At 37.8% G+C, this 26,653-nt stretch overlaps 1 protein-coding gene across 6 annotated transcripts; it reads right to left on the bottom strand.

Annotated features, from left to right (window-relative positions):
- Positions 1 to 1,009: 1,009 nt before the first annotated feature.
- Positions 1,010 to 26,336, bottom strand: FBXO15 (F-box protein 15). 6 transcript variants are annotated; one of them, XM_079302110.1, is made up of 10 exons: positions 25,992 to 26,336; positions 22,455 to 22,568; positions 20,681 to 20,785; positions 16,884 to 17,126; positions 16,417 to 16,626; positions 14,491 to 14,620; positions 12,147 to 12,229; positions 10,880 to 11,025; positions 5,271 to 5,395; positions 1,010 to 2,164 (listed from the first exon to the last, which is right to left on the bottom strand). In XM_079302110.1, the coding sequence occupies exons 1-10, from the start codon at positions 26,231 to 26,233 to the stop codon at positions 1,895 to 1,897; spliced, it is 1,668 nt and encodes a 555-aa protein (XP_079158236.1). In that variant the 5' UTR covers positions 26,234 to 26,336; the 3' UTR covers positions 1,010 to 1,894. The 6 variants fall into 6 exon arrangements, with proteins under 6 accessions (XP_079158236.1, XP_079158237.1, XP_079158239.1 ...); XM_079302111.1 differs by having other exon boundaries at positions 22,455 to 22,571; positions 25,992 to 26,116; XM_079302113.1 differs by lacking the exon at positions 25,992 to 26,336 and adding an exon at positions 25,913 to 25,927.
- Between the last annotated feature and the right edge of the window lie 317 nt (positions 26,337 to 26,653).

Here is a 26,653-nt window from a genome sequence, read left to right as displayed (position 1 = left end):
GGTCGACAGCGCTGCTAAAGACCTACTCTCATCCTAATCAATTCAGGCAGCAAATTTTCAGGCTACTAGATTAGCCTTTCAGGGGTAGGGACACCATATTCTTGTATCACCTCCAACAGTAATGCCAAAATTTTCTATAAAACATTCAATTGTATAAAATAATCAAATACTTTAGAAAATGAAGTTGCTTATGAAAGGAAGTACTTTAATTTTAAAAGCCATAAATCCAGAAATGTTGGAAATACAATAAAAATTCAGCTAGAATGGACAGTGACAGACCTTTCATCATTTGATGGCTGCTGGGTGCCCACTGCCTTTGGTAGCTTCATAGCAGGAAAGAGAACATTCTCCCACATTTCAAAGGAACAATGCAGCCAGAATATTTCTACATTTTTGTTTACAAGCTTAGCAGTAAGGCCAATGACAACTTTGGGACTCAGCTGCCATTTCCTTGCTAAAGCTAGTATCTCAAAGACTAAATTTGGGCAAAAGCAAAAATCTAGACTGGCCACTTGTCTGTGCAGATCATTTTCAAAGTCTGTTGTTCTGGCATTCATCACACCCAGTCCACATGTTAACATCCTTTTATCGCTTCAAGGGATCCCTGTGCCCATCAGCAGCCAGCAAGAAAGAAGACAAAATGCAGCTGATCATTCTTGTTAGGCTGGCTAATGACCAAATGCAGAAACATCTCCACTGCTTCTTTAGGTAAGGTCAACAAGGTGAACTAGAACTGTATCAGCCTCACTTTATTGTCTTTGAAAGTTAAATTAAGAAACAACTCTCTGGCTGTAATATCTATCTACTGCTGTAGCATAGAAGACAAGTGCTTACATATGAATATTGTTGGCACAAACCAATTAATGTATGCAAACAAGTAAAGAGAGAATTTATTTTAAGGAAAACAGTACCATAATAAAGTCAGAGCAGTCAACCACATAATTGTCCTTGCTAGGTAATGACACTGGACTCACAATATCATGCAATTATTTTAATTTTTTTTTAATACAGGAAGTAGGAATTTTGATTCCAAAGTTACTCTATGAACTGGAAAGATCAGGCACACATATTAAATTTTTATATGGATTCATATTGCTAGATAAACAGTATCAGATATGCATTGTTTCTGAAACAACTGAATGTTACAAGCATTCATTAAGAACAGACATCAGCTCAGGTTGGATGGTAATTGGGACACTTATTCCTAGGTCAATATGTGAGGCAAGTATCTAGGCTCAAATCAGACAAGGTTAGAACATGGGAAAACAGAACAAACAGGAATTTAAAGAACGTCATAAACAGACTTTACACGACTTTCTTAATAAATGCCTTGACTGACATATTTACTGACATTTTTCAAACCTGACTTCCCATCTACCCTTTCAATCTTTTGCTAAAATATATTTAAGTGAAGTTTTTCTGGAAAAAGCATTTAACTAAACCTGTCCTTTACCAATAGCACTCCCAACAAACCTGGAGGGAACAGCACACATGCTGTTTTATTACTAAACATAAAAGTTAATGTTCTCAAAACCAGTGTAGCTTATGTAAGGTAAGGCATCTTCACAGTATGGCTCTCAAAAGAAGCAATTCCTTAACCATAGTAACAAGTCTCTATAAAGAAAAATATTCCTAAAATAATTTCAATATAGCCAGTGAGTGTGACCATGTAATATTCAACAGAGAAGAAAACATCTTACTTTTATCAACATGTCTCTTCAATTCCTCAAGTGCCTATTAAAAAAATTAGGCAATTGCACTTGTTACTGGAAAACGTGCAGAGCAGTCTTGCTTGTTGGTGTCAATCTTAAGCATAAATGGTTTATTGTGTTTCTTGTTGTGGGAGGGTTGTTTGTTTGGTTTTTAAAGCAAGGAGACTAGCGACCTAATTAAGTCAGTAGTTTGTTCCATACCAGCTATTTACCTTCTTGGTGCTTACATAAAGCACCAAACTGACTACAATATACTCCTTGGTTTCTTCCAACCATACAAACTCAAGACAGACTTTACCCTCTGCATCTGAATAGTCTGCAGTATAGATATGGCCCATGTAGTCATAAAGGCCAGATGACTTGGTAGACAATTCCATGCGGACTGGAGCACTAAAACACCAGAAGGGCTTTCCAGTTTCATCCAAGAGAGTCAGATCCATCACAAAGCAGTCCTACAAACATAAGCAGAAGAGATTATTTCCCTGTGTCATGGCACAGTAAGCAGATTTATCCCTGATTTTAGAAGAAATATCAAGGGTTCTGAGAGTTTTGTACAAAGGCTAAAACCTCAAAATAAAATTGATAGCGCTTCACTGATCTACTGCAACAAATACTTACTTAAGAAGTTTCCTACAGAAATCAAAATTATATCCTACAGATATCAAACGGTGGGCTACAGAAGGTACCACTACCAAACCAAATCAAACATTATTTCTTTAACATTTTTAAGCCCTAAACATCTGTTTTTCTCAATTATTAGTTACTTTACCATTAAAATAATGGCAGTCCCTTCAATATGTGAAAGCAACTTAAGTTTAAAGTCAGCTGCTAAACTTGTATGAATGCAGCAATATTTGTAATGATACTCAGGGACCACCCAAGGCAGTGCACACACAATTACCCTTCCAAACCAGCTGTATACAGTACATTTTAAAAGGCACATAGCTTCAGCTCCCAAAAAGGTAATTTTTATTAATAATCTTGATGGAATTCCTCCTCTTACAAATTCTTGAAAATATTTCTTCACAAGATTACACAATTAGATAATTTCATAATGTTAATGCCAATTCTTCAGTCTTTGATAGTTTCACATATCCCTTGGAAGCACAGGAGTTGTGTGTCATTGTTAGTATCAGCTGTTCCTTATTCTTATGAGTTCTGAATCATTAAATGAATCAAATTATCTTAATTGTGTTGTATCTGTGTTCTCAAAGTATAAACACCACCACATATTCCATGCCAAAAAATTTCATTTGGAATGCTTTATTTCCCTGTACTACATAGTTGTGCTTCTGTTGCTCTAACATTGCCTTCACTATTACTTTACTTCAATCAAACAACACAAAGGCAGATGGCACAAACATGAGGCAATATGATACACACAGTTTCCCTATGCTTTTTACTGTAGACTATGCTGAAAATACAAAATTCAAACCAACCCTAATGATGGTGTAATAACTTACATGAGCTACAGAATCACTGTAAACAAGAAAGAATTACTATTTTCTGGTCTGACAACTCACATGTAAAAGGCCAATTATGTAAAGTAAAGCAGGGTGATGTTGGGTGGTGAGATGGTGGGGTCTTCCCACGCATTTCTGTCCCAGTTCTAGTTAGGACCAGGTTAATTTTTGCAGTAGCCAGGAGGGATCATGGTTAAGCAGGGAGATGTACCCCCCAGGGGCAAGGAAAGGGCTTTCTTCTCAATGGTCAGGGTATTGTGGCATGGTCAGGTTGAGCTCCACAGTGAGCATTTGCATGTGAATCACTCCCCTCTCTTGTACGTTCTTGTTATTAATATTGTTGCTGCTACTCTCCATTTTCTTACCTCATTGCTGGAAACTGCTCTTATCTCAACCTCGATCTTTACCTTTTGTGCCTCCAGTTCTCCTCTCCAGCCCAACACAGGGGAGAGGAAGGGGAAAGCAAGCCAGTAGAGTGTGATTCTGAGTGGTTACAGTGAGAACACTAAACTGGAGAGTAACATTCCTAAGCCATGACAATTTCCAACTACCTGTACTTCAGCAATTAATTTTTTCATTAAAAATCCCAGAAGTGCCAAGAAAACTTTTGGGTTTTTTGGTTTTCCTTAGAGTATTAAACAAAACTCAAATAAATTCAAAGGAGTGCAATGTCCTACTTCTGTGGCTGATGTTATTTGGCCTTCACATGCTTTAAGAATTTTAATGACTTACAGTAAAAATCACACTGAATTCAACTCACAGCTACATGTTGACATGTTCCATCTGTCACCAAAATGAGGGGTTAAAAAAAAAATACTGTATCCATTATTTTGTCCTAGAAACAAATATTCAATATATTTTATGCTGTAAGCACATAAGAGAGACTAAAACTGAAAAACTAAAGACTACAGCTATAGCTCTCTGTTTCCTCTGACAGATAACTCACTAAATTCCCAATTACTATTCTGGATTATTTTCACCAAAAAAAAAAAATTCTGCCAAGCAGCTGTTAATCCTATAGAATCACAGAATGATTTGGGTTAGAAGGGACCTTTATATGTCATCTAATTCCAACTCTCCTGCCTCACCATGCTCCAGCATGCAGAATTTTTTTGCTTTTTTTTTTTTTTTCCCCAATGTCCAATTTAAATCTACCCTCTTTCAGTGTAAAAACATTGCCCCTTGTTGTGTCTCTACATGCTTTGGTAAACAAGTCTCAAACAGCATTCCATTCCCCAGTTGCCCAGGATTGGCAGAAACAACAGTTTTATTAATTTTGAGGTTTTTTTCAAAAGAAGTGCCAAATTTAAAATCAAGTATTGAACTAGATAATTTTTCAGCAGTGCTTCAATTACATTCATCAGAATTTTAACGACTTTTAAAACATTCATGCTGATATAGTACATTGAAAAAGATTTGCCTTCACCACTATTGCAAAAGCTACAGAACTACTCTGAAACTTTGTTTGAAATAATTATTTTAGGAATTTCATCCAATAGAATGTGTGAGCATTCCTCTAAAAACTAAAGGGCTAATCCAGCTGACTGATATACCTTGACTGGAGCTAGGTGCTGACTGTGTGGATGTGGACTGTAGTTTCTGCCTGTGTCCACTGGCATTTTAACATTCCCCAACAGATCCTAACTTTCACTGCATATACAGCACAGAACTGTGGAGCATTTCCCCAGAGGCTCAAGGCTTATTGCTTGCAAAAACACCCCAACCAACCAAAAAAAAAACAAAAAAACAAACCTCTCACACCAAACAAACAAACAAAAAATCCTCACAAGTACATCTGCAATTCATTTTTTCGTTCAGCATTTCTAAGCAGACTTAGGTCAGTCACAGCATCTTTGCTGAGTAATTACACATACATAATGGGTCTATCATGCAATCCAGAGTCTATGAGACACAGAAAACATTTTTCCGCAAAATTCACGTGGTTTTTGGAATATTGGAATAGAGGTTTTTCTCTCATTACGGACACTTTCTACAAATCAAGAATTGTTTAAAAATGTGCATCCTAAAAATGCTAAAACATAGTTCTTATGAAGTTTAGAGGCAAGCATTTCCAGAAATAAAAAGTATTTCTGACCTTTACGTTGCCTTTAAACACATCTGTTTCCCAGCATATGCCAAGTGTCCCAATAACAGGCAAGTGTTTCCTATTATCCTGTAAGTTTACAACTCTGAGCCTCAGGAATCCATTTTCAATGTCACCTGAAAATATAAATACACAACATTACAGCAGTATAAATCAAATTCAGCCCAAGTACAGTGTAAATGTTCTATTATCTTCTTTCCATGTCTTTTTCTTCACATTCACCAGTAAGAAACCCTGGAATACACCCACAGCTAACTACCAAGCACATTATAGAGGAATTAAGTTGCAGTTCAGAGCTTTAAATCTGTGACAATAGAAACAGCAGCTAAAACACTACTTTGTATTTCTTAGTATAGAAATAGGAATGCCACCTAAAGAACTTACATAAGGACGCATGGAGTAAATTTCACATTCAGCATTTCAATTTCACACCACTAGTGCCTCCATCACTGCCCATTCCCCAGAAGTCAAGCTCAGCACTAACACACAAAATAAGACTGGGGGGTACCTCCCCCAGTCTTTTTTTTCCAAGTTATTTAAATGTCTCAGCTCTGACTGCAAGCTCAAATAAACCAACACAAAGGGCATACAGATAACTATTACTCCTTAGAAAGGATATTGCATCATTTAAATTGACATACAATACGATTTGATTTGAATCAAGTTTTTAAATCATGGATTTTTCCTTTTTTTGAAAAGCTTTCCAAGGCTTCTGTTGCTTTTTTTTCCCCAGAATTACTATAATTTGTGAATTTTTTATTTCTACATATAACCATATTTCTTTGGTGTCTCTTCCTCTCCTCTCAGAAGAGATTGACTTTCCTTTCTTATTGTCTTTTTGACTTTGCTATCAGAGAAGGAAAGTTAACCAAGAAGTCCAACAGTCTAATTATAACTTGGGGTACATCACAATTAACATGATCTGACTTCAAAGAAATGTGAAAATAAAAGCATCACATCACTGACACAAGCAGATTTCTTGGTAGGACATCCCTTAAACAAGTTTCCTTGAACAAGAGATACTCTCATAAGAGCTAAACAAAAGCACTAGAGACCTCAGTGCAAAAAAGAAAGTGTCTAGCACTTGCAGGAGACAGATGGGAAGGGAGAGAAGGAATTCCCAGGAACATAATGCTTGTCAGGATCCAGTAGCAGGTCGTGAAAGGTAAGGTAACAAGAGAAGGGGCTTGCAGAGGTTTGAGATGCAAGTGACAAGACTGAAAAAGTAAGTGTTTTGCCTGAGATTCTCAAGCCCAAGTAGCAGCATGAGGCTACAGACAGCAACATCAGAAAGGCTGGCTGTGAGTTAAATGGCTGCATCCAGCATGCAGTGGCAGCAAAACCTCTGCTTGGTGGCTGCTTGAAACAGGCAGTTGCAGGCAGTGATGGAGAAAGCCCACACTTTAACACAGAGGCAAAAAACTTCTCTGAATTGGTACTGTTGAGCCAAGAAACTCCCAAGATACAGCTGGCCACAAACCAATGCTGGAAAAGCATCACTCATCAGTGGGGATATATATACAAAGAATATTTACTCTTGGGAGGACACAGCCCAGCACATGACAGAGAACAGAAGCTGCAGGTTTTTTAATAGACACTGTCTGGAATAGGGGTGTGAATACAGTGAAACTAACATGACTATGCCCATGTTTTAGGAAATATTTTGTATGGTTGAAGGAAAATTCAGTCCTCCAGACCATGATACCCACTGTTCTTGTAGTGACATGCAAAAGAAATCAGTGAGGAAAATGTAAGCAGAATTCTTTTCCAGGATCCAGCTCAAAGTAGAAAAGGGCCATTAAGTTGATACCTGTCCAAATGGTTCCATTCCAAAACCTCAGTAAACCAAATTCAATGAAAAAAAATTTCAATTAAGGTAAAAAAAAAATCTTATTTAAATAGTTTATTGTCTAACCACTGGGCACATTTAAAGCTCAGCTTTTATTCAACAGACTTGAAATTATTAGTCAACAAGCATTTTTCCAAAATGACTATTTGGTTATCCACAATTCCAATCTGAATGGAAGTGGCTCTGCCTCTTACTCATTCAAATCAAATGAAGTTTGCATGGAATAAAAATGGATTAAAAAAAGCATTCTGCTAATAAATTAAAGAAGCCCAGGACATCACTACTGCATGGCATTAATACACCACTGCTAGACAAAACAGTTGGCTAAGGTGTGTTTAGTTACTTCTTAATGTTAGCCAGAATGGAAATAGGCAACAGATCAGGAATCTGAAGGCCAGTTATTCATGTTTGGGTTTTTTTAACATAAAAGCTCCATTGCAGCCCTCACATTCAGAAGGAAGGAAAAGTCTGCCTAGAATCAAGCAAGAAACTGAAGGCTAAGCACTGAATCTCCCCTTCCTCACCCAAGTCAGATGAAAAAATGAAATTAAAGGGCAGAACAAGCTATGTTAAACATACAAAGAGAAACACAGAGGAAGCAAATTGAGCACAGTTTTCTTCAGCCTGATTTGGACTTTGTTTCATTGTCCCCATATAATATCTCTAGTCGTTGATTTATGCAAGATAGGAAAGCAGAAGAGTAAGCACCAAAGCAGCAGAGTAAGTTACAGGGAATAAGTATTTCCAAATAAAGGTAATACCAACAAAGAGAATATATATCATGTACACAAACCTCAGGGGAAAGGAACAAATAGACCAATAGTTCCGAAGCATTTATTTCAGCTAAAAGCCAAGGAAGTTTGTTTTGCTAACCAAACCTTTGCAGCAAGTTGTCATTTAATTGGGATTTTCAGAGGAAAAGTTGTGCTTAACACTAATTCTGGTGCCAACAACCAGCCTTACCACACTGAAATGGTTATTTAAACTTGCAAATCAATCTTCAAGGTCAAGCAAAACACTTCCGATGTCTGATATGAAATTTCACAAACAAATCTTAAAAGCTCTCTAAATACACAAAAATCAACCATTACATTTTGCAAGCAAAACACATCAGTTTACATCAACAAGAAATGACATTCAAAAGCAAAAGCTTAAACTACCATGTAGCTACAAAGCTATGCTTAAAAAGTTGAAAGCCTAGGTAAATACATCTCAAAAATATTCATTAAGAAGGTGGATTCATAACTTCTGACAGTCGTATGAAAAGTCTGTCATAACTTCCTGAAAACAAGGAAAGTTTTCTAAATATTTTCAATTCAGTTACAAAGTATTTAACATATTCACTCTACAATATCTGTCAATGAGACCATATTACCAATTCTGTTTACATGAAAGGGAGCATAAAATAAAACGTTAAACCCCAACCAAAACAGTGGCAAAAAAAGCCAGTTTTTACCAGTACTATACAAGACAAGTATAGTAACAGAAAAAAAAAAATCTGAAGCCATATATACTCCATCTGCTTGGTTCAATGAAGTGTAACATAAACTTTTTTAATTTAAGAATTCTGCAAAATTAATTGAAAATAGAGTACCAAAATGAAGCACTATATTAAAGACACTAACAAAAAGCAGACAAAAATTAATCTTCAACAAATAAATCCGTTATTCTGCAAAATACAAATGGGCATTCTCTGGTAACCTAGGAATGCCTAGAGCTTCTTAATGAAAACCAATAAATAAGTAAAAGAACAGTATAATAGCTGACAATTGATCTGTGCCTCAAGTTGTGGAAACTGCTATAGGCATCTATAATCTAAAATAAAACTGGACTGGCTAGAGAATTTTCAGAAATAGCAAGATTTCTCAGTATTTTGCAGACTTCCATACTTCAGAAGCCTCCCAGAGGATGAGACAAAAAGTGTTATTAGAATAGAGCCTAAAAACAAAACACAAACCATCAAATACAATCAGTTTGGACAAACCTGGGCCAGCCACATTCAGCATCATCATGTTCAACAAACTCAGAAAAATTAACAACAAATTACAATGAAAAATGTGACAGCAGACAGCCATACGCTATCTCACTACATCATTTTTGGAGGAAGTCAAACATTTTCCAAAAGGAATGATTGTGCAAGCACATGGAAGGGACTAGATGACAAATGAGCTTATTGTCTGCAGAACCATGGCTTCAGCTGTCTGATGTCCTGTGAGACTTAATCTGCTAGCTGTCACACTGATGAAGGTCACAAAACCAAAGCAATTCGGAGAACATTGTGAGCATAAATAGATTCTGCAACTTGGAAAGCAAGATGGCATCACAACTGCAGCTCATGGACACCTGCTTCAATTTGTATAAACATCAGCTTAGTCTTTTGTGGAAGTAGGTTCTAAGTTGCAAGAAATTGACACCAAGAAAGGAAGTATGCCACTTAATACTTCTTATTGTGCAACTGTATTGCTAGGAACATAACATTTTTATTTTAGAAAACAAAACATGATGTTCAGCTAAATAAGAAAAAACAACACAATCCCAAAAACCCAACCCTCTGGCCAATTTTGAGAAGATTTTTTTTGAGAACATAAAGAGGACTCTTGTACTGCTCAACACTTCAGATTTCTTGCTACATGCATAGACTTTCACTGAAGTTTAGCCTTTGAAGTATTCCTTTAATTCAAGCTTGACACTTTTCTGGAATCTGAAAACATGTATATTTCAGGTTCAAGGACTACAACGCTCCACACTGTATAAGGCTGCAGTCTAAACGGCAGTTCTTGGAATCAGCAAACACAAATGAGAAAAACCAAACCAAATCACGGGAAATTCTGTAGCCCTGGAGAAGTACTCATGCCTGACAACAGCACCCTCTACTGACAGAAAAACAGTATGTTCTGAAATCTACACCGCTCAGGAATGCCGGTAAAAAAAAACACTGGGGAGCAATAATTAACTCACAGTACTTAATTCTAAATTAAATCAATGACTGTGTTTAATTTTAATATTTTAGTCAGTCCCTGCTTACAGAAAGACAGCTGTGTAGCTGCTGGAATTTATGCTGAAGCTATGTCAAAAGAAAGATCACCCATGTATTTTTCAAAACTCCAGTACAGTTATGAACTTGAACTGTATGAGAACAACAGGGATGGACAATCGTGTCTCAAGGAAAAAAGTGCTGAGTATAGAATGAAGCAGCAGTTAAAAATAATGACAGAAGTTGTTTACCACACAGTGAAAGGATGTCAAAACAGGCAACCTTAAGCTCACCAAAATAAAAGCTATAAATCTTAAAAGTTCATAGTAACTTCTACAAATTTATCTATATATTTAATCTGTCTGTGCACCGAAAGTATACTCGAGGAGAATTCTACAGAAACAAGCTTCCAAAATGTATGAGGACAAACTGTCTCTCCTTTATAAAACAGACGTGAAAGTAACATCAACCTGTACCACAAACCGTGCCACTGCATTATTGATGGAGGATGGAACTAAAAGAAAAGACCCTGAAAATCTGCAGAATTTGTGTCCCAGGCCTGACACTGTGTCAATGCAGTCAGACTTCTTACAGAGCAGGAAGCCACACAAAGCACCATGCAGATATAAAGAAACCACACCATGAACAGAAAGATAGCTTACTCTTAGAATTCCATTTCAGTTTCACCCCTTAAAACAGAGAAACTGGAGGCAAGAAGGAAAGATTTAACAACAGGCATCATTTTTAAAACAGACATTATTGTTCCGTCAACTTTACGTTTTCTGCAGAAGAGATACTTGAATGATCCACACAGGTACATGCAGTTTCTGCCATGCAGATCAAGATGCAGGGTGTAGTCGTGCAGTCCATATTCTGAGTCAGTATCATCCAGTAAAGGTTTATTAGGTGGAGGAACGTATTGGCTTGAAAAAAAGCAAAAAGCAGAATTTAGCAAGGGGGGGGATGACTTAACAGAGATATAATACATAACCCTACACTGAGACTGTCATCTTAAGACAGTTTTGAAATCAAACATCTCTAGCTCATCATGCCTCTTTTGAGGTAATACAGTGTCCAATACTGATCAGCTGTTCAGCCTAGCCAAAGGCAGAAAATACAGCAATCAACTTCAAAAGGTACACCTGTTAAACTTCAAAACAAGGACTTGTCTACGTAAAAGCACCAGCTTAACTAGAAATCTGAAAGCCGGATAGCTCTAGAAACTTCCCTGAAATACCAAATATTGAAATAATTTTGCATGTTCCTAACTAAATAACTACTGCACACATGAGACCTAAAGAGACCACATGACAGAGGCAACTGCGCATCTTCTACATAGGATCTAATTTGGTACTAAGGGAGATGGTGTTAAATCTTACATTCTGTGTGAGAAGAGCCACTCTAAGTTATAGTGGGCGTTTAAGACTACTGGTAGATACAACAGTATCTGACCAGAAAGCTGAGTGGGAAATAAATTCCCCAAATACTATTCTAAAGCTTAAAAAATTTTGTATTTTTAAACAATTTACAATGTATAAACAGGTATTTTATTATACACTGCAGTATACACATATACAAACACTTCGCTGGAAACCCAGCTACTTTCTCAATAGCAATAAAAGATAAATGCAGGCAACTCATTAGTTTTCCAGAGCTTTCCCCCCTGTCTTACACAGCCAAAGATTACTTGCTTAATTCCTGAAATGTCTCTTTTCTTTTTGTTGCAGACAAAAAGAGAAAACAGTAAGACTGCTTGTGGAAAGAGGAAAGGTATATGCAATGTATTTCTAACTTCCTCAATACACCAGGCCCTAGTACACTTGTGCAACTAAATTATCTCCTTAACAGCACAAAAATGACAATATTTTAGTATGAAAATGCTTCTACCATTTAGTATTTAGTTACTGTAACTGTTGTTTATATCAAGCAATAGTTAATTACTGCCTAAATATAAACCTCTTACCAGCAGCCAATTTTAACTGTAAAACTCAAAGCTTTATTCAAAAGGTTATCTTTATTACCCACAAAGGAAAACCAAACTTACACAGTGGCAGAACCCAAAATGCTTCTCTCAAGAAGTTGATTATAATGAAGATTCGCCATAACAAAAGCAATTTCATTTTTCTCCTGAAAAGTTAATTAAAAGTTGATGTATTTTCATCTGGAAATTCTTTTTTTCACAAGGTCTTTCTGAGCATTAAAATTCATAGATAAATGCTGCTGCTTATTACTCTGCCAATTACTGTAACAATGTTAGTAATGGCTTGCTTTAACATGTGGACTCCTAAAACCATTACTGTCTTTTCACAAGAGCACAGAATATGTATAAAAGATTGCAGCATTTCTGGATTATGGGGAAAGAGAGGGAAACTTCCTATGCCAAGGCAAAAATTACAAGAGCACTCCAAGAATTGTACTTCCCTAACTTCTACTTACCACTTTAAAAAAGATACCTAAACAGAATCAAATGGCATTTACTTCCCACTACTGAAGCATCAAGTTTTCTTTTTTATTTTCTTTATTTTCTTATGTTAGGAACTATTTCCAAAGAAGGCTAACATCAGTGAGGAATACAGGATTACTCAATAGAAATTGTGAATTTCAAAGTAAAAATTGTGTCTTCACCAGATTATTTACTCCTGGCAAAACATTAAAAACATAACCTTTTTAGATGTCTATATAGCCAAAGCAAACACCAATGTGAAAACTAAATAGAGGTCTGTATTTTCTTCAAGAAGACAATGTTAGGATAACCAGGTTTTTACTTTAAATGCATTTTTTAAATCCTACATTTTCAAACTCCTAAGTCAATAAGAAAATTATTCACTGCCAGAAGTCTATTACTCTCCTGAAATGTGGGCAACTACTGTTTTCATCTCTCTGGGTACCAGAAAATGACATCCTCTATTCAAACTTTTGGCTTTTTAACTACTGTATTTTTACAGTGCAAAATTATAGCTATAAAGGATTTAACTAGGGAGATCTATCAATCACATAATTTCTCAGTCTCTCTATCCAAATACCAGGAGGCCCACTTAACCTGCTCTTGGCTTCTGTTACGCAGTTATGTGCAAAAAACCAAGATGTGTGGCATTTACAATTATTACACCCACTGACACTTAACTACCTCATATTACTCTGCCTACACAAAGAATAAGAGCTGCTGTTCAGAAAAGCAAGCAGGGAAAATACACTAGAGTGGGGCACTCGATTCTCAGCAACTACATGGAACTTGGTTATGACTGAACCATTTCCAGCTGCTGGAAGAGTTCTCTTTCCAAGCATGGATGAGACCAATGCATAGGCAAGACCACAGAGCCAACAATACAGGGAGACCATTCTACAAAACTTCTGAAAATACAAGAGAAATGGCTGTTCATTTAGAAGAGATTTTCACAAACAATCTGTGACAGGTTTATGTTGGTCAGGCAGTCTCAGGTTTTCTAGGAAATGTACTTTCACTTTAAGTAAGAGTGAAAGAACAGTCCTTCTGCAGTTTTAAACACTGCCTCTGGTGACTGTGCACATTTGAGACAGCATGCTTGCAGCTGGAAATTAGACACAACTTTGAGGAGCTACTCACAGCCTCCCTGAGGAAAGTTCCTTGCCAGTGCCAAATAACCTAACTCTACATTAATAGTATGGCTGAGGGGAAGAAGAAAGGGCTGCCACCTCTGAATTCAGATCAAGAGCAGACTACCTGAAATAGCCTTCCATAGCACCCAGCCCACACAGCTACAGGCAGACACACAGGTACCAGTGCATTCTGTGCAAAGATGCAGATTCCTTTTGTGTAGGAGCCTTCTTCACATGTTCTGCACTGTTCTCTAAAGACATTCATCTCTTCACCCACCCTACAGAGGCTAACTGCTTAATTTAGACTCTTATTACCAGGAATTTAATACCCCCAAAAGGGCACAATTTACAGCATTCCTACTGATGGAGCAGGATACAGCTAGCTGGTGATGTAGATTAAAACTAAGTTACTCATCACTGAGTCCTATGGACAGGTAATGGCATGAATCAGAGGAAGAAGCACTTCTCAAACCATTCCACTGAAAATTACTCCAGGATATCAAACTTGGGCATGTGAAGACTGTAAAATAAATAAAACTGAACATAGTATGTAATATAGAACGATACATAACTTATCTTTTAATTAGAGGTGGATTTTTTCAAAAACAGCTCTTTAGGATACAATAAACCATCCATTCACTGTCCCTACATTTGTTTTGTGGTTACTAGTTTAGACAAGATCTTTCAAAATCCAAAGGGGGAAAAAAAGGAAAATTTTAAAAAAAAGCCATTCCCAAACCAAAACTACAAGCCAAAAAAAACAACTTTTCCTTCAAATCATAATAAAATACTAAAACAAAATGTTATCTTACCTTCCAAATTCCTACCAACAGTCCTGGACTCAGACTGAAGAGCTGGACAAGCTCATCAGCACCAATTGCTACGCTACTTTCAGTCAGGTAAGCAAGATGATATTCAGCAATCAAGGAAAATCGACGAGGTCTTTGAAAAGAACATACAGAATGTAGCAAAAAGGCTATGTCTCCTTATCCATATAAAAGTTCAGCCTAATTTCATTTTTAACTCTGAAGTCTGACCAGCAGCACATGATGAAAATGGTTTTGAAAGCATTTGGCATGCAGAGTCAAACTATACATTTGAACAACTACAGGGTACTAGCAGGACCTCAATCCCCAACAAGAAAAGAAGCAAAAAACACTAATGACATTCTAAAACACTCTCAAAAAAAGAACTTACATGCTTGCCCAATTTTTCAAAATACAGAATTACTTTACAATTTGTTTTCGATACTTTATTGATACTAGATGGAATCACTGAACATTTATCACTGTGAAGCAAAATTCAAAGGAAAGAATCAAATTGTATATATAATAAATTAAAAGTTTGTGTTACAGGAAGCTTTCCTTTTTTAGATTTTTTTTTTCTGTATTTTACCTGTTATTAAAGCCATTTAGCTCCAAAACACTCTCAAATATAAAGTTCATTGACACTCTTACTAACTAATACATTAAAAAAAAGAGCAGAAAGAGTTTGTATTACCTTTCCAGAATGAAGAAAAGTCTTTCTAAAATCCTTTTCAGACTTAGGCTCTTATTATATTCACGACAGTTCCTAGATGTCCATGTAGTATCACTGTAGCATCACCTACAACTCCACACTGAACACTGCCTGGGATGGGGCATCCACAACCTCCCTGGACAACCTGTTCCAGTGTCACACCACCCTCAAAATAAAAAATTTCTTCCTAATCAATACCAGCCTTCTCCATCTTTAAGTCAATCAGGCCTGTCCCTGCATTACTGCCTTCCAGTCTTAACAATGACATACTGAAATTGGTGAAACCACTGCCCTCATCTACAGTCACGATTTCTAAAAACTTGTAACTCTGTGAAACAAATACTGCCTGCAAGCTTTCTTTTCTATTTTCTACATATGAATCATACTCTTGCAAAACAGCTACAATTCCCACATAATTTGACTGCAAAGCTTGTTTGGCTAACTTTATACAAAAGGCTTCTCCTGATATCTTTTTTAAGTAAATACTTTGCTTCTGGTTGAGCAACCAGGTGTTTTGTAGGTGAACAATTCTCTCTTTTTAGAGCTCTATGGCTTGGGGCTTTGTATAAGAAACACATAGCTGACACTGTCCCTACTGTACACATATGCCCAAATGTGTGCAAAACCAAATACCTCAAATAGACACTTCTCATTTAAATATATTTTTAAAATATAATGACAAAAACCATTGTACACTTTTAAGTTAAAAAACAAGAGACATGCTGTGGACTGTGTGACTTCATATGTACTGAAGATTGCACACATAGTTAAACACCAAGCTCCCTAAATTCATATACACACCTAACCACACAGAAAATAAATTTTAACAACGTAGATTACCTGATTGTAGCCACATAAATACTGATGAACTTTTCCAAGCTAAATTTCTCACAATAAATTCTCCTAGATTTACAGTTTTCTTTCCTGCTTGTTTGTATCTATATGTTAGATTCAGCTTTCCAAGTCAGGACCTATCAGTCTGCATATCCTGCCAATAGTTACATTAATCTATGAATTACTGTTATAGCTTGCTGGATTATACCATTTCTTGCTAAAAGGCTGTACCAAAGAAGAGAAGAACATAGAAACAAATACTGCATGGAGGCTTTCTAATGAGGAGTTAACTTATTGAGTCAAACAAATGTCAGCTAGGCCCTACAGATCACATTATCAACCAGTTGCACTCAAAAAATTCTTAAAAATCCTATGTTTAAACTCACCCATTCTTGTTGGGAGGTCTGCTTTGGTCAGGAAGCAATGGTGTAACTCCAAACAGTTTTAGGGTTGACAGGATGTCTAAGCACGGCCAGTCTGTACCATACCAAAGTATGGTCACAGATGTGTCCTTAAATGACAGGTTTGGCTTCTCTACTACATATTCTTTTCCATTTTTGTCCTTTAGAACAATTATCCAACGCAAGCCAGAGACTCTGTTATTTAGGAATTGAGAGGGAAGAAGGGTGTTTAAAAATAAATTCCCAAAATGATACAACTTAAACTATGCTTTCAACAGAATTGCTAAATTTCTACTAACTGCTACTTATGTTCATCAGTTTCAGACATTATAGATTATCACTGTATCTTCCCATTATGGTATACATTTTGTGGCTCTAATTCTACACCCCCCAAGCCATTAGTATTTGGTACATTGTTCTCAAGTAAATCTTTGTGACAAGGCATTGCTTACTTCATAGCTTCTTTGTTTTTACATGGAAGACCTGTATAAGGATCTAGAAATTTAACAAGCCGCATTACTCTAGCTTTGAAGGCAGATGTTTGTTTGAAGATGTATTCTTTCTTCCAGTACCCAGGCTTTTTATCATGTACAGCAGCACAGCCCAAAGAAACAGTTTCTGTTTGCTTAGACTTCATTTTCCGAATTGTCCATTTTGGGTGCAAAGAACTGGAATAGAGTTTCAGCCAAATTCCGCTGAAAATAAAAATGGAACAGAGAGGAATAAATTTCAAGAATAGTCACTTCATTTTTTTTATATGCACATCTCAGCTGCCACTGAGCATGGTGTTAGCACAAAAACAATCTTGTCTGTCTTCCTGAAAATGTGGGATCCAGGATGAAGCTCTGTGACAGCATACTCATAGTCAGAAAATTAAGTGAAAGCTGATAAACGTTAAGCAAAAAAAATTTGAAAATTACATCCCAAAACAATGATGTGTCCTCCTCACAGTAAGTCAGCTAATAGAAAAAGTGGTTTAATAGCTCCTATTCAACAAAGACAATTTGTACACTTCAAGTTTCTCAAATCCAGTGAAAGTGGGGTGGAGGAGGACAATCAGAATCATCTTTGTTTGGTGGTACCAATGTCATATCAATCCCTTCTGCACTCTTTGGGAAAGCAAAGACATGACTTTCTGAAGTCAAAGAAATATGTGACTGCAATGACGGGTTCATCCCTTTCATGCCAGGAAAACTACAAGGTCACATTTTAGCCCCCGACACTCCAACAACCTCTAGGGCTGTTCACAGAATATTGAGTACAGGAACCTATAAGAATTTAAACAGTTATCTGTGAATAGAGGTTGCAAATAAGTTTTCTAATTTTGAAGTGCTAGACACACAGTTTACATAATTGCACTAAAGAAAATGAATAGCAAGGGCAACAAATTCTTAAGAGACATTTTCTACCATTTATCAGCAAGATTACCTTTACCAGCTCTCACTTATCCTCAGGCAAACTTACACTAGTATATTGTATGGCATCTTCCCCTCTCCTTAAAGCATTCAAGGACTAGATCCATCCCACACTGCCTCCTACCCATCAAAACCATTCTCAATTCATCAGCTGCTGAGAATAAGTCCCCACATGCTAAGAGCCAAGTTCTGGTTATTGATGCAAACATACTCAGGAATTTTGCAAAAACCTTCCAGCCTGCTGATCTGGAGATATATACAGAATTCCCTGCTGCCATTTTTTGAGACAGAAGTGTCTAAAACACACAAATCAATAAGCTACAATGACTGGTAAAGGTGGGTTGACAGTCAACATCAGTTTTCAACCTTCCTTTCACCAAAAGCAGGGTGGGAAGGGTAACATAAAGAACAATTCCATAACTGAAATAAAGTTTTAAGATATTTCTGTTTTAAAAGGCAGCCAAGTTACCAGATGGTATAAAATATTTCTGATGGAGGGGGGAAATTTTTTAACTCTAAAGCAGTTCAGAATTGTCCAGTGATGAAAAAAAGAGATGTCCTTAACATAACATCACATGAGGAATTTGAGTTGTTTATCATTCAATTGGTCTTCATCAGCCAAAAAATCCAGTAAAATAACCTCCTATAAAACTCTCTGTTAACTAGAAGCCCCTTCCCAAGAGAGACATCCTTTGATGGAGAGAGATATTCCACATCTTATTGTATGATGCTGAAAAGACAGGGCATAGTAGTATGCATTTCTTGCATTTTGAAGTTGCAGATTCAGGAAATTTAGTTCACTGAAGACAGACTAATGACAAATACCTACCATCCTCATTCTCAGTAACACATTGCTTCTTTCTTTCCCAAAACAGTGTCATGCAAGCAAAGAAATTAGTTGAAGAAACTCAAAAATTCAGCTAGGGCAGGGATACACAGAAGATGAAGAAGGACTTGGAATCACAAGTGTTTAGGAAGGTATGACTGCCCCTTCATCCTCAACTTCTGAAGAATTCAGGGCAGATAAATCAAAAAAGCATCCAACAGGGAAGCACAAGTTGGCCTCTTTCACAGCAGAATACAGCCCTTCTTGCCCCAAATTGTTAATACTCATCTTAAGGCCTCTTACTGGACATTACTACAACAAGGCAAACAAACCTTTTATTGCTAACTCAAATGCCAGAATCAGACACATCATCATCAGTCATCACTCAACCACAACAGCAAAAAGACCTTTCCCTGTGCTCTCACTTCCTCTCACACAAGCACCTTTCACTGCTGATCAGAATCCTCAGGCTTTCACAGGCAGATTATATCTGTGAATTTCCTACATTGCATGATAAGACTGGAATGCCCCATGTGGGGGCAAGAAAGGTGCAGAAAGGAGGGGTCATAAACATTTCCTTGTCTTCAACAGTTGTATTGGAGACATCAGAGTGAAGAACTGTTCAAGTGCACACATTATATGAACAGCCCAAAGACAAATCACAGCATTAGGCAGTACAGACATACCACAATGAAAGACTGATGGTCCTGTTGCAATACAGATAGCACCTTGTACATCCAGGACAGCAGAAATACCCTAAAAAAGATATTCAGTCTAAAAACCAAGGTCAGATTTGCCATAGAAATATGCACGGACTTTAATTAAAGCTTCTGTCCTTTCACTGCAAGATTCAGGGTCTTGAGAAGGTCCATGAACATCCATCAGGAAAAAATGACCTGGTTGCACTGAACCAGTCAGGCTCCTAGATAAGAGAAAGTAACTCTTACCCAAGTCCCATTCATGCACATACACTAATCTCTGCTGAGATTAGAAAATGGAAACAGACATCATCGAGATGGAGAGAGATGAATCATCTTCCCCTGGACAGCCACAGTGATTTTATCCTGCCTTACCACCCTAAAGTGGAAAATACATACCAAGATTGGTAATTTGTATTAACTATGCAATTTTTATCTATACTTACCTGCTGACAGCCTCAAAACCTAAATCTGGATTTAGATCTTCCCCTTAGATTCATCAGTTCTAAAGGCATCAATGCCAAGGTAAACCAATTAATTCACCATACAAGTTTTAGCAAATAAGAGAGAAATAGATTCATACCAGGTATAGCAACTTCGTATAGAGAAGACATTTTCTCATTCAAACAACACTAATGCAGTGGAATCCGAGACAGAAAGGGATGCCCAGATCATAGTTATCACATACCAACCCAGGCCTCTCCTCTTTATCCTTTCACAAAATTATCATGATATTGGTAGGAGCAGTTTATGAACTCTGCATAAGCAATCCTTATAAAAAATGTGTTGGTATTTATATTTGTCTCTTTCATTCTCATTTAGAAACCACCAAACCTTCACAAACAGAGCAACAGATAAAGAACACTAATGGATCATTTGATTGAATCAATCCCTCTGTAAAAACCTGATGAAAGAATTAAGTAAGTAGTACTTCAAAATTGTGAAAAGCTATGACAATTCCATTAAGCTACTGGCAATAAAACATCAAGGATCACCTGAACCAAGAGGTTTGTGCCAGTCTAAGTGAATACAAACAAATATATGCAAATTCTAAAACAAAAAAAAAGGGCTAACAGCAACATTTCAAAGCACGGGATTTACTTTTTGCCTCATAACTCCCATTAAACAACAGGCCTTGCACAGCTCGAATTCCATGCAACACGTACTGTGGGCTATGCAGAGCAATTTCAGCAGAATAACTGCCCATAGGTGCACACATCAGTGCTCTGGCATCAGAGAAACTGAATTAGAAAGACTCATAATTCAAGTAAACACAACTGCAGCACAACTGAGACCTTCCTCTTTCTTACTTGTCATTGGCCAGATCATAGAAGCGCATATTCACACAACCAACAGCCAGTAGAGACACAGCATCCAAATAGGAAAATACCTTCAGCAATATTTCTGATGGCATGCTAGAAAAAACGAGAAAGAGGATTACTGTTAGACTTGCCTGCACACTCCAGAAATGACAACAGCAGAGAATTTTAATTTCAAACCAGACATAAACAGAAGAGGTGGAAACTAGCAGGTTGTAAACAGATGAATCAGAAACCACCTGAAGAGTTAAACTGTGGAGTTTGGGCTGCAATTTCACTCTGTGGTATGGGGCATTTGCCTAAAATAATTCATCACAACTTATTCAAGTGGCACTGCACAATTACATGAAAAGTTATGGGTTTTCATGTTCATTAAACTTCATAAACTTCAACTGTGTTTGACACTAAACTACCTCATTTAGCTTCAGTTTCTTACTGCTTGTACCAAGATTTTAACATTTATTCCACAACCACCAGCATTTGCAAAACTTTTGACTGCAGTGTCAGGTCTCAGGATGCACCAGGACAGAAATGTCCTAGTCTAACTGCAAGATCATGCTCTACCTCCTCATAATCTTCAAATTGTATGTGCTCAGGGGTCTTATGTCAACAGAAAGATGTGAACTTTAAAGTAAGAGCCAAGTGATATCTTGAAAATGTCAATTTCTCTGTGCATCTGGAAGTCTACCTGAAATGTAGGTGCCAGTCTAAGCATGACAAGCAGAACATACCCTGGAGATGAGGCAACATGATTTTTGCATTAACAGACAGGAATGTCATACCATTCAAGCAGTACTTCATAACTGCACAGAGTTTAAAATACATGCACTTTATACTCAAATTTTCTTGAGCACTGAACATGGTCATCACAATCAGCTGAAAGGTGCTGTGAAAGTCAACACCCCATCTGTGTCTCTGGTTTTTTCACTACTGGGTTATTTGCAGCACTTGTTGATTTATAACACTGTTTCAGAAACAGAGAGCTTTAAAGGACAGCATGATAATGCCTATACCTCAATGATTACATTTAACTCAGAATCTTAGTTTAATTGACAGAGAAGTAATATGCCATAACTTGCTTTGTTATTACATGAAATAATTCATACAGTGCAAGCCCAAAGCAGTTAGTGCACTTATTACAGAGATAATTTAAAGTGATATCTTACAAAGCTGCAAATTAGCTAAAATAATATGCTTGATCCAGAATTTTCAATAGTTTTTACAACTGTATTTTTTCTCTTTTGAAGGAAGCTGAAAGGATTTTTTTTTCTCTCACCATTATACCAGTCTGACAGCACAGAAGTACTGAACTGGCCATCCAATGACCAGAGAAATCACTATTTAGGAAACTATCAAATGTATAAAATGAGGAAAACTAGTCACTTCTTCAAGTAACATATTGATGATAATATAAGAGAAACATATAAAGTTTAATTCTGAACTGGCTTTCATTGCAGTAATAAAATAACAATTTTTATTCTCAAGGAACAACACTGCCCATGACTTGCAAAGGAACTGCTGAAGGCCTCATGCAGCCTGAAAAACCTACATATTCCTTATGAACTTATAGAAGAACACAAAGGACACCCATGACAGAAAACATTAGAAGGTCAACACAGGATCTCAAAGTAGGCCAGGAAAGCAAATCTTTTCAACTCAGAATATTTGACATAGAAATCTCCAAGATATGAATATAATTACTGCAAGCAGTCAAAAGACAGCTTACAGGGGTACTTCCACCCTTACAATATAAAGACATACTCACCTCTCAATGCACACATTTGGTTTCGGCTTTATGGAAGGTGTCAAATACAGACTTTTAATCCCAGCATTTACAGTTTCAGAACAGTCCTCAGGCATGGCAGCCAAGGTCCTTAACCTACTTGTGAGAAGGAAAAGCTGTTAAGAGTCACATATTGACAAAATGAAGAAACATGCACATTGTGCACACCTAGACACAACATTTCAACCAAGGCAGGATGCAGGGAACACACTTCATGGCAATCATTATGATTTCAGCAATTATGCCCAAGTTAAAAGACCTGGCATCAGGAAGGTTCAGATTTGAACTCACAGCTGTCAGATTGTTCCCTCACAGCAGGCAAAGGGAATAGTGTTGCTCCCCCAAATCAGCTTGAATCCAGTAGAGACCTACTACCCTTAGACCACTGCACTACTGTGGCCACAACCAAGCTCCACTGAGCCTGCAGCAAGTCAAACTCACTGATTAATTTTCTGTTTCACAACACTATTTCAGGGACATTCTTGAGCCACCCAAATTTGATAAGCTATTAAAAAAATACCAGATGAAAACAATATCTTGAAACTTCCTTAGAAACTGTTGAGGTCCAAAAAGAAATTGTATACTTTCAAGCATAAACAGCTAGAAAGCAGATTTAATCCACGAAACAGAGATCAGCTATCAAGCTCCAAGGGATGTTCAGGCATTAGACAGAAAAATTACTTGTCGGTAGAATTGCTTTGTTAAGGTTTAGGGTTTGACATGCTTCAATGATTTCAGACCTAGGGAGAGGTTAACAAAACCTGGAAAGAAGGGTGGCCACTGATAGCGGACACAAAGAATGTAGAATTTTCAGACCACAAGGATATCTGGAACAACTCCCAAGATAAGAAAGAAAATATTAAAGCCAACTCAGCAATTGTGCTGAAATCAGCTCCAGCTTCCAGAAGTGTGAGATTGGGATCACTGACCCAAGAAACTTACTGACTCTAAAAAGAGAAAGACTGAGCATGCAAACTAATTACCATGAGAAACAAGAGAATCATTAACCAATAGAAGACTGGTTACCCAATAAATAGAAAACTAATTAATAAGAGAATTATGTAACTTGTAGCCACTGAAAACTAATTGCTTCTTTAGCTAAAATGTATAAAAAAGTAACACGTTTTGATAGCTGGTGTGCCGGCTTTGTGGATTTTCCACTCAGCATCCACTTCTGTGCAAAACTGCAAATACATCAAATACCTCAACTCTGTATCTGAATCAGCCTCCTTCACACCATAGTGAAAAACCTATTTAGGCAATATTTCCACATCACAATTTGGATAGAAAATAAAGGAACTTTCCATATTTCTCACACAAACTCTTACAATCCAACCGCTCACACATTTTTCCAAGTTTTCTGACAGGAAGGACTTTGTAAGCTGTAATTGCAAACAAATACTATGATTAATCCACAGAGAAATACAAGAGACAGACTTTCAATCTTAAACCAAATTCTTACACTTCATACCCACTGATGCCACCGAGCAGCCAGAGCTCCCCATTCACTGCATTACTGATGTTTCAAATTGCCAGCAGATTTCCAACACCTGGTCAAACCAGCTCTGGGTTTCGAGGCAACCAATCCATATGAGGGGAAAATAGCTAATTTTGAACTATATAGGCACCATATATACATTCAATACCTACTGTTCTTGGTTCAAGATCAATTTATACTCAGAGGAAAATTAAATCAAAAGAAATTACCAACTCTGGTCTACATTGCGAACTGTGCTATGTAAATAAAAAAATTTAAAAATCCAAGACACTTTACTGAGAATTGTTGTAAGCTTAACTAAAACATGCAGATTTCAGCTTGGGTGCCAACCAGTGTTAAACCAACTAAATTAACAACTACAAAAAAGTAGTCTTATAATAAATACAACCTGGAGATCAAACAAGGGTTTTACTCATGTATCATTACCAAGAACACTCAGATGAAGAGGCACTAACAAACTGGCGTTAAAGGGATTTAGAGACACAAGTTGTGCTCAACAACAGCAGAGCTAACACTTCTCTATGCTCCAGGGCAGCACATCCCAGGCTATTCTGCCCTGAATCCATGCTGAAAGCAGAGATTTTGGGAATACTTTATAAGGATACAACTTCACAGACTCCAAGCACGGGAATAATTCAGATAAGAAGCTGGATTCTAGATTTTAAAACACACTACCTTAGACAAGCATAATCTGTGTAGCCTGTATTCAGTCCTTCTTGCTCACCTAAACCACCCTTCCCTCTTCTTTACCCCAGGGAGAAATATCTGAGGAAAGAAGCATTTTGCCCACACATGCCTTGAAAACTTTAATGCAAAAGCTATTGTTTCTGTAAGTGTCAATTAAAAGCATCCTACTGAATTTTTACATCTTCCAAAATAAAATTATTCTCAAGGTGTGAAGAAACAAACAACAAACCCAATCCATAAATTACTTTTCAAGTACTGTGCATGCTAAGATTTAAAATTAGCATTAACAAAATGCTTTTACATAGCATTGACATAGTTTGGGCAGATCAGCCTAAGATAAAAGTCAATGACAGCTGTTACACTCCCTCTTTAGAAACTTCTAGAACTGAGATGATCTTACTTAAGAGGCACAATAACTTCAATTGCTTTTCCATTAGCTTTCAATCTGTGGGGCTCAGTTTTGGACCATTATTTTCACTTTCACACCCTAAAATACTTGCAATGTGCCTTGGTTTTTTGATGGTCAGTAAATAATTGTCTTTGGAGCAACGTTTCAAATAATATACACGAAGTTTTAAGTAGTGGAAAAAGCTGACTCCTCTACCTGTTAAAGCGTATCTGGGGATAAACAAAAATTACAATAATGTTTTGACATGCATTGGTTGGGCTGGTTTTCCCTCAGCTAACAATTTCAGTCTTTTTTAAAGGAGAATATTACCCCAATTAATTTGCAGGCTAAAAAAAAGAAAAGAAGAAAGAAAAAACAGCAGGGGGAAAGAAACTGTTATGAAACATAAGGCTGTACAAATGGGTTAGCAGAAAAATCTGCTTTCTCAATTTTGCCTCTAAGACTGATACTTTAAAATTTTGAAAGCTGAACCTGTACTGTAAGAATTAAGGTAACCTCACCTTCCTCAACGAAACCCTCCTATTTATTACAAAGGCCTAACCACCCAGAAAACATAAAGTAGCCACTAAACTAACTTTGTGGAAACTCGTTATACCGAGTTATTGCACTCCTCCAAGCTGAAGGACATACCGAAGTCTAAGCTCCCCTTTCCGGGCAGAAACAAAAGTGTTAAACCCTGGCCTATGTGCACCTGGCAACACCAGCGTTTTCCCACTGCAAGGTGTCCACAGGGCCAGGAGCAGGGAGAGGAGAGCACCATGGCCACAGCCCTCGCCGCGAAGAGTCCAGAGCTAGAAGAAGTAGGTGAAATAAGTTTCCCAGAGGAGCTGAGAGAAAACAACACACCACCCTTGCCGGAGAAGGTGAAGACGGCCGAGCAGGCAGCTCGGGCCGGCAGAGCCCCGCTCGGCGCGCCCGCGGTTACCTGCCACGGCCCGCCGCCATGGCCGCTCCGCCGCGGGACAGCCGCGGCCTCGCACCGCCGGCGGGGAGGGAAGGAACAAGCGCTGCCTCCGCCCGCGGAACGCCCCGGGGCGGGGGCGCGGCACCAGCCGAGGGAGGCGCTGCCGGGAGCGCTGGCTCGGAAGGCGGGGCTGGAGCGCCAGTGTGGGGCCCCGGGGAAGCGCGGAGCGTTAACGCCCCGCTGAGCGCTGGCGCTGCCGCCATGGGCGTGCTGGCTCCGCCCCCGGCCCGCAGACAGCTAGCGCCGAGCTCCCGGGCCTCGGAATCGCGGAATCAATCTGGTTGGAAAATGCCTCTGAGATGACTTGGTATTATAAATGAGAAACAAGGTCTCGATATTCAGCAAAATATAGATTGCTTTATATTATATAGACAGAGCAAGCAGCACGCTGGGGAAAACGTGAGGGGTCACGGCCCACTCCATGCTTCCACCGAACTTGGTTTGCAGCTCCCTTTTTATAATGGTTTTCCTTGGGTTTTCAGCTCCCTTTTTATAATGGTTTTCCTTGTAGTAATCAATATTTGTTATTGTTTTGTTGTAGTAATTCTGCAAGGTAAGCAGTGGTGGTCAAAGAAAGTTCCAAACTTCTGTGGGACAGCTCTTCGGACAATTGGTCATGTAAC

The sequence above is a fragment of the Erithacus rubecula genome (assembly GCF_903797595.1).
Source record: "Erithacus rubecula genome assembly, chromosome: 3".
Taxonomy (NCBI): domain Eukaryota; kingdom Metazoa; phylum Chordata; class Aves; order Passeriformes; family Muscicapidae; genus Erithacus; species Erithacus rubecula.
Note: the sequence above shows the minus strand (reverse complement) of the source record. Positions and strands in the feature narration are given on the sequence as shown.

What these genes read in the sequence shown, in the direction of transcription:
- FBXO15 (XM_079302110.1), bottom strand. Translation starts at nt 26,233, where the DNA reads ATGGCGGCAGCGCCAGCGCTCAGCGGGGCGTTAACGCTCCGCGCTTCC. An exon ending in TATGATCTGGCCAATGACAA is followed by an intron (nt 17,127 to 20,680) that starts GTAAGAAAGAGG and finishes TTTTATTTTCAG; the next exon opens with CGGAATTTGGCTGAAACTCT. An exon ending in TGTTTAAAGGCAACGTAAAG is followed by an intron (nt 2,165 to 5,270) that starts GTCAGAAATACT and finishes TTATGTTTGTAG; the next exon opens with GACTGCTTTGTGATGGATCT.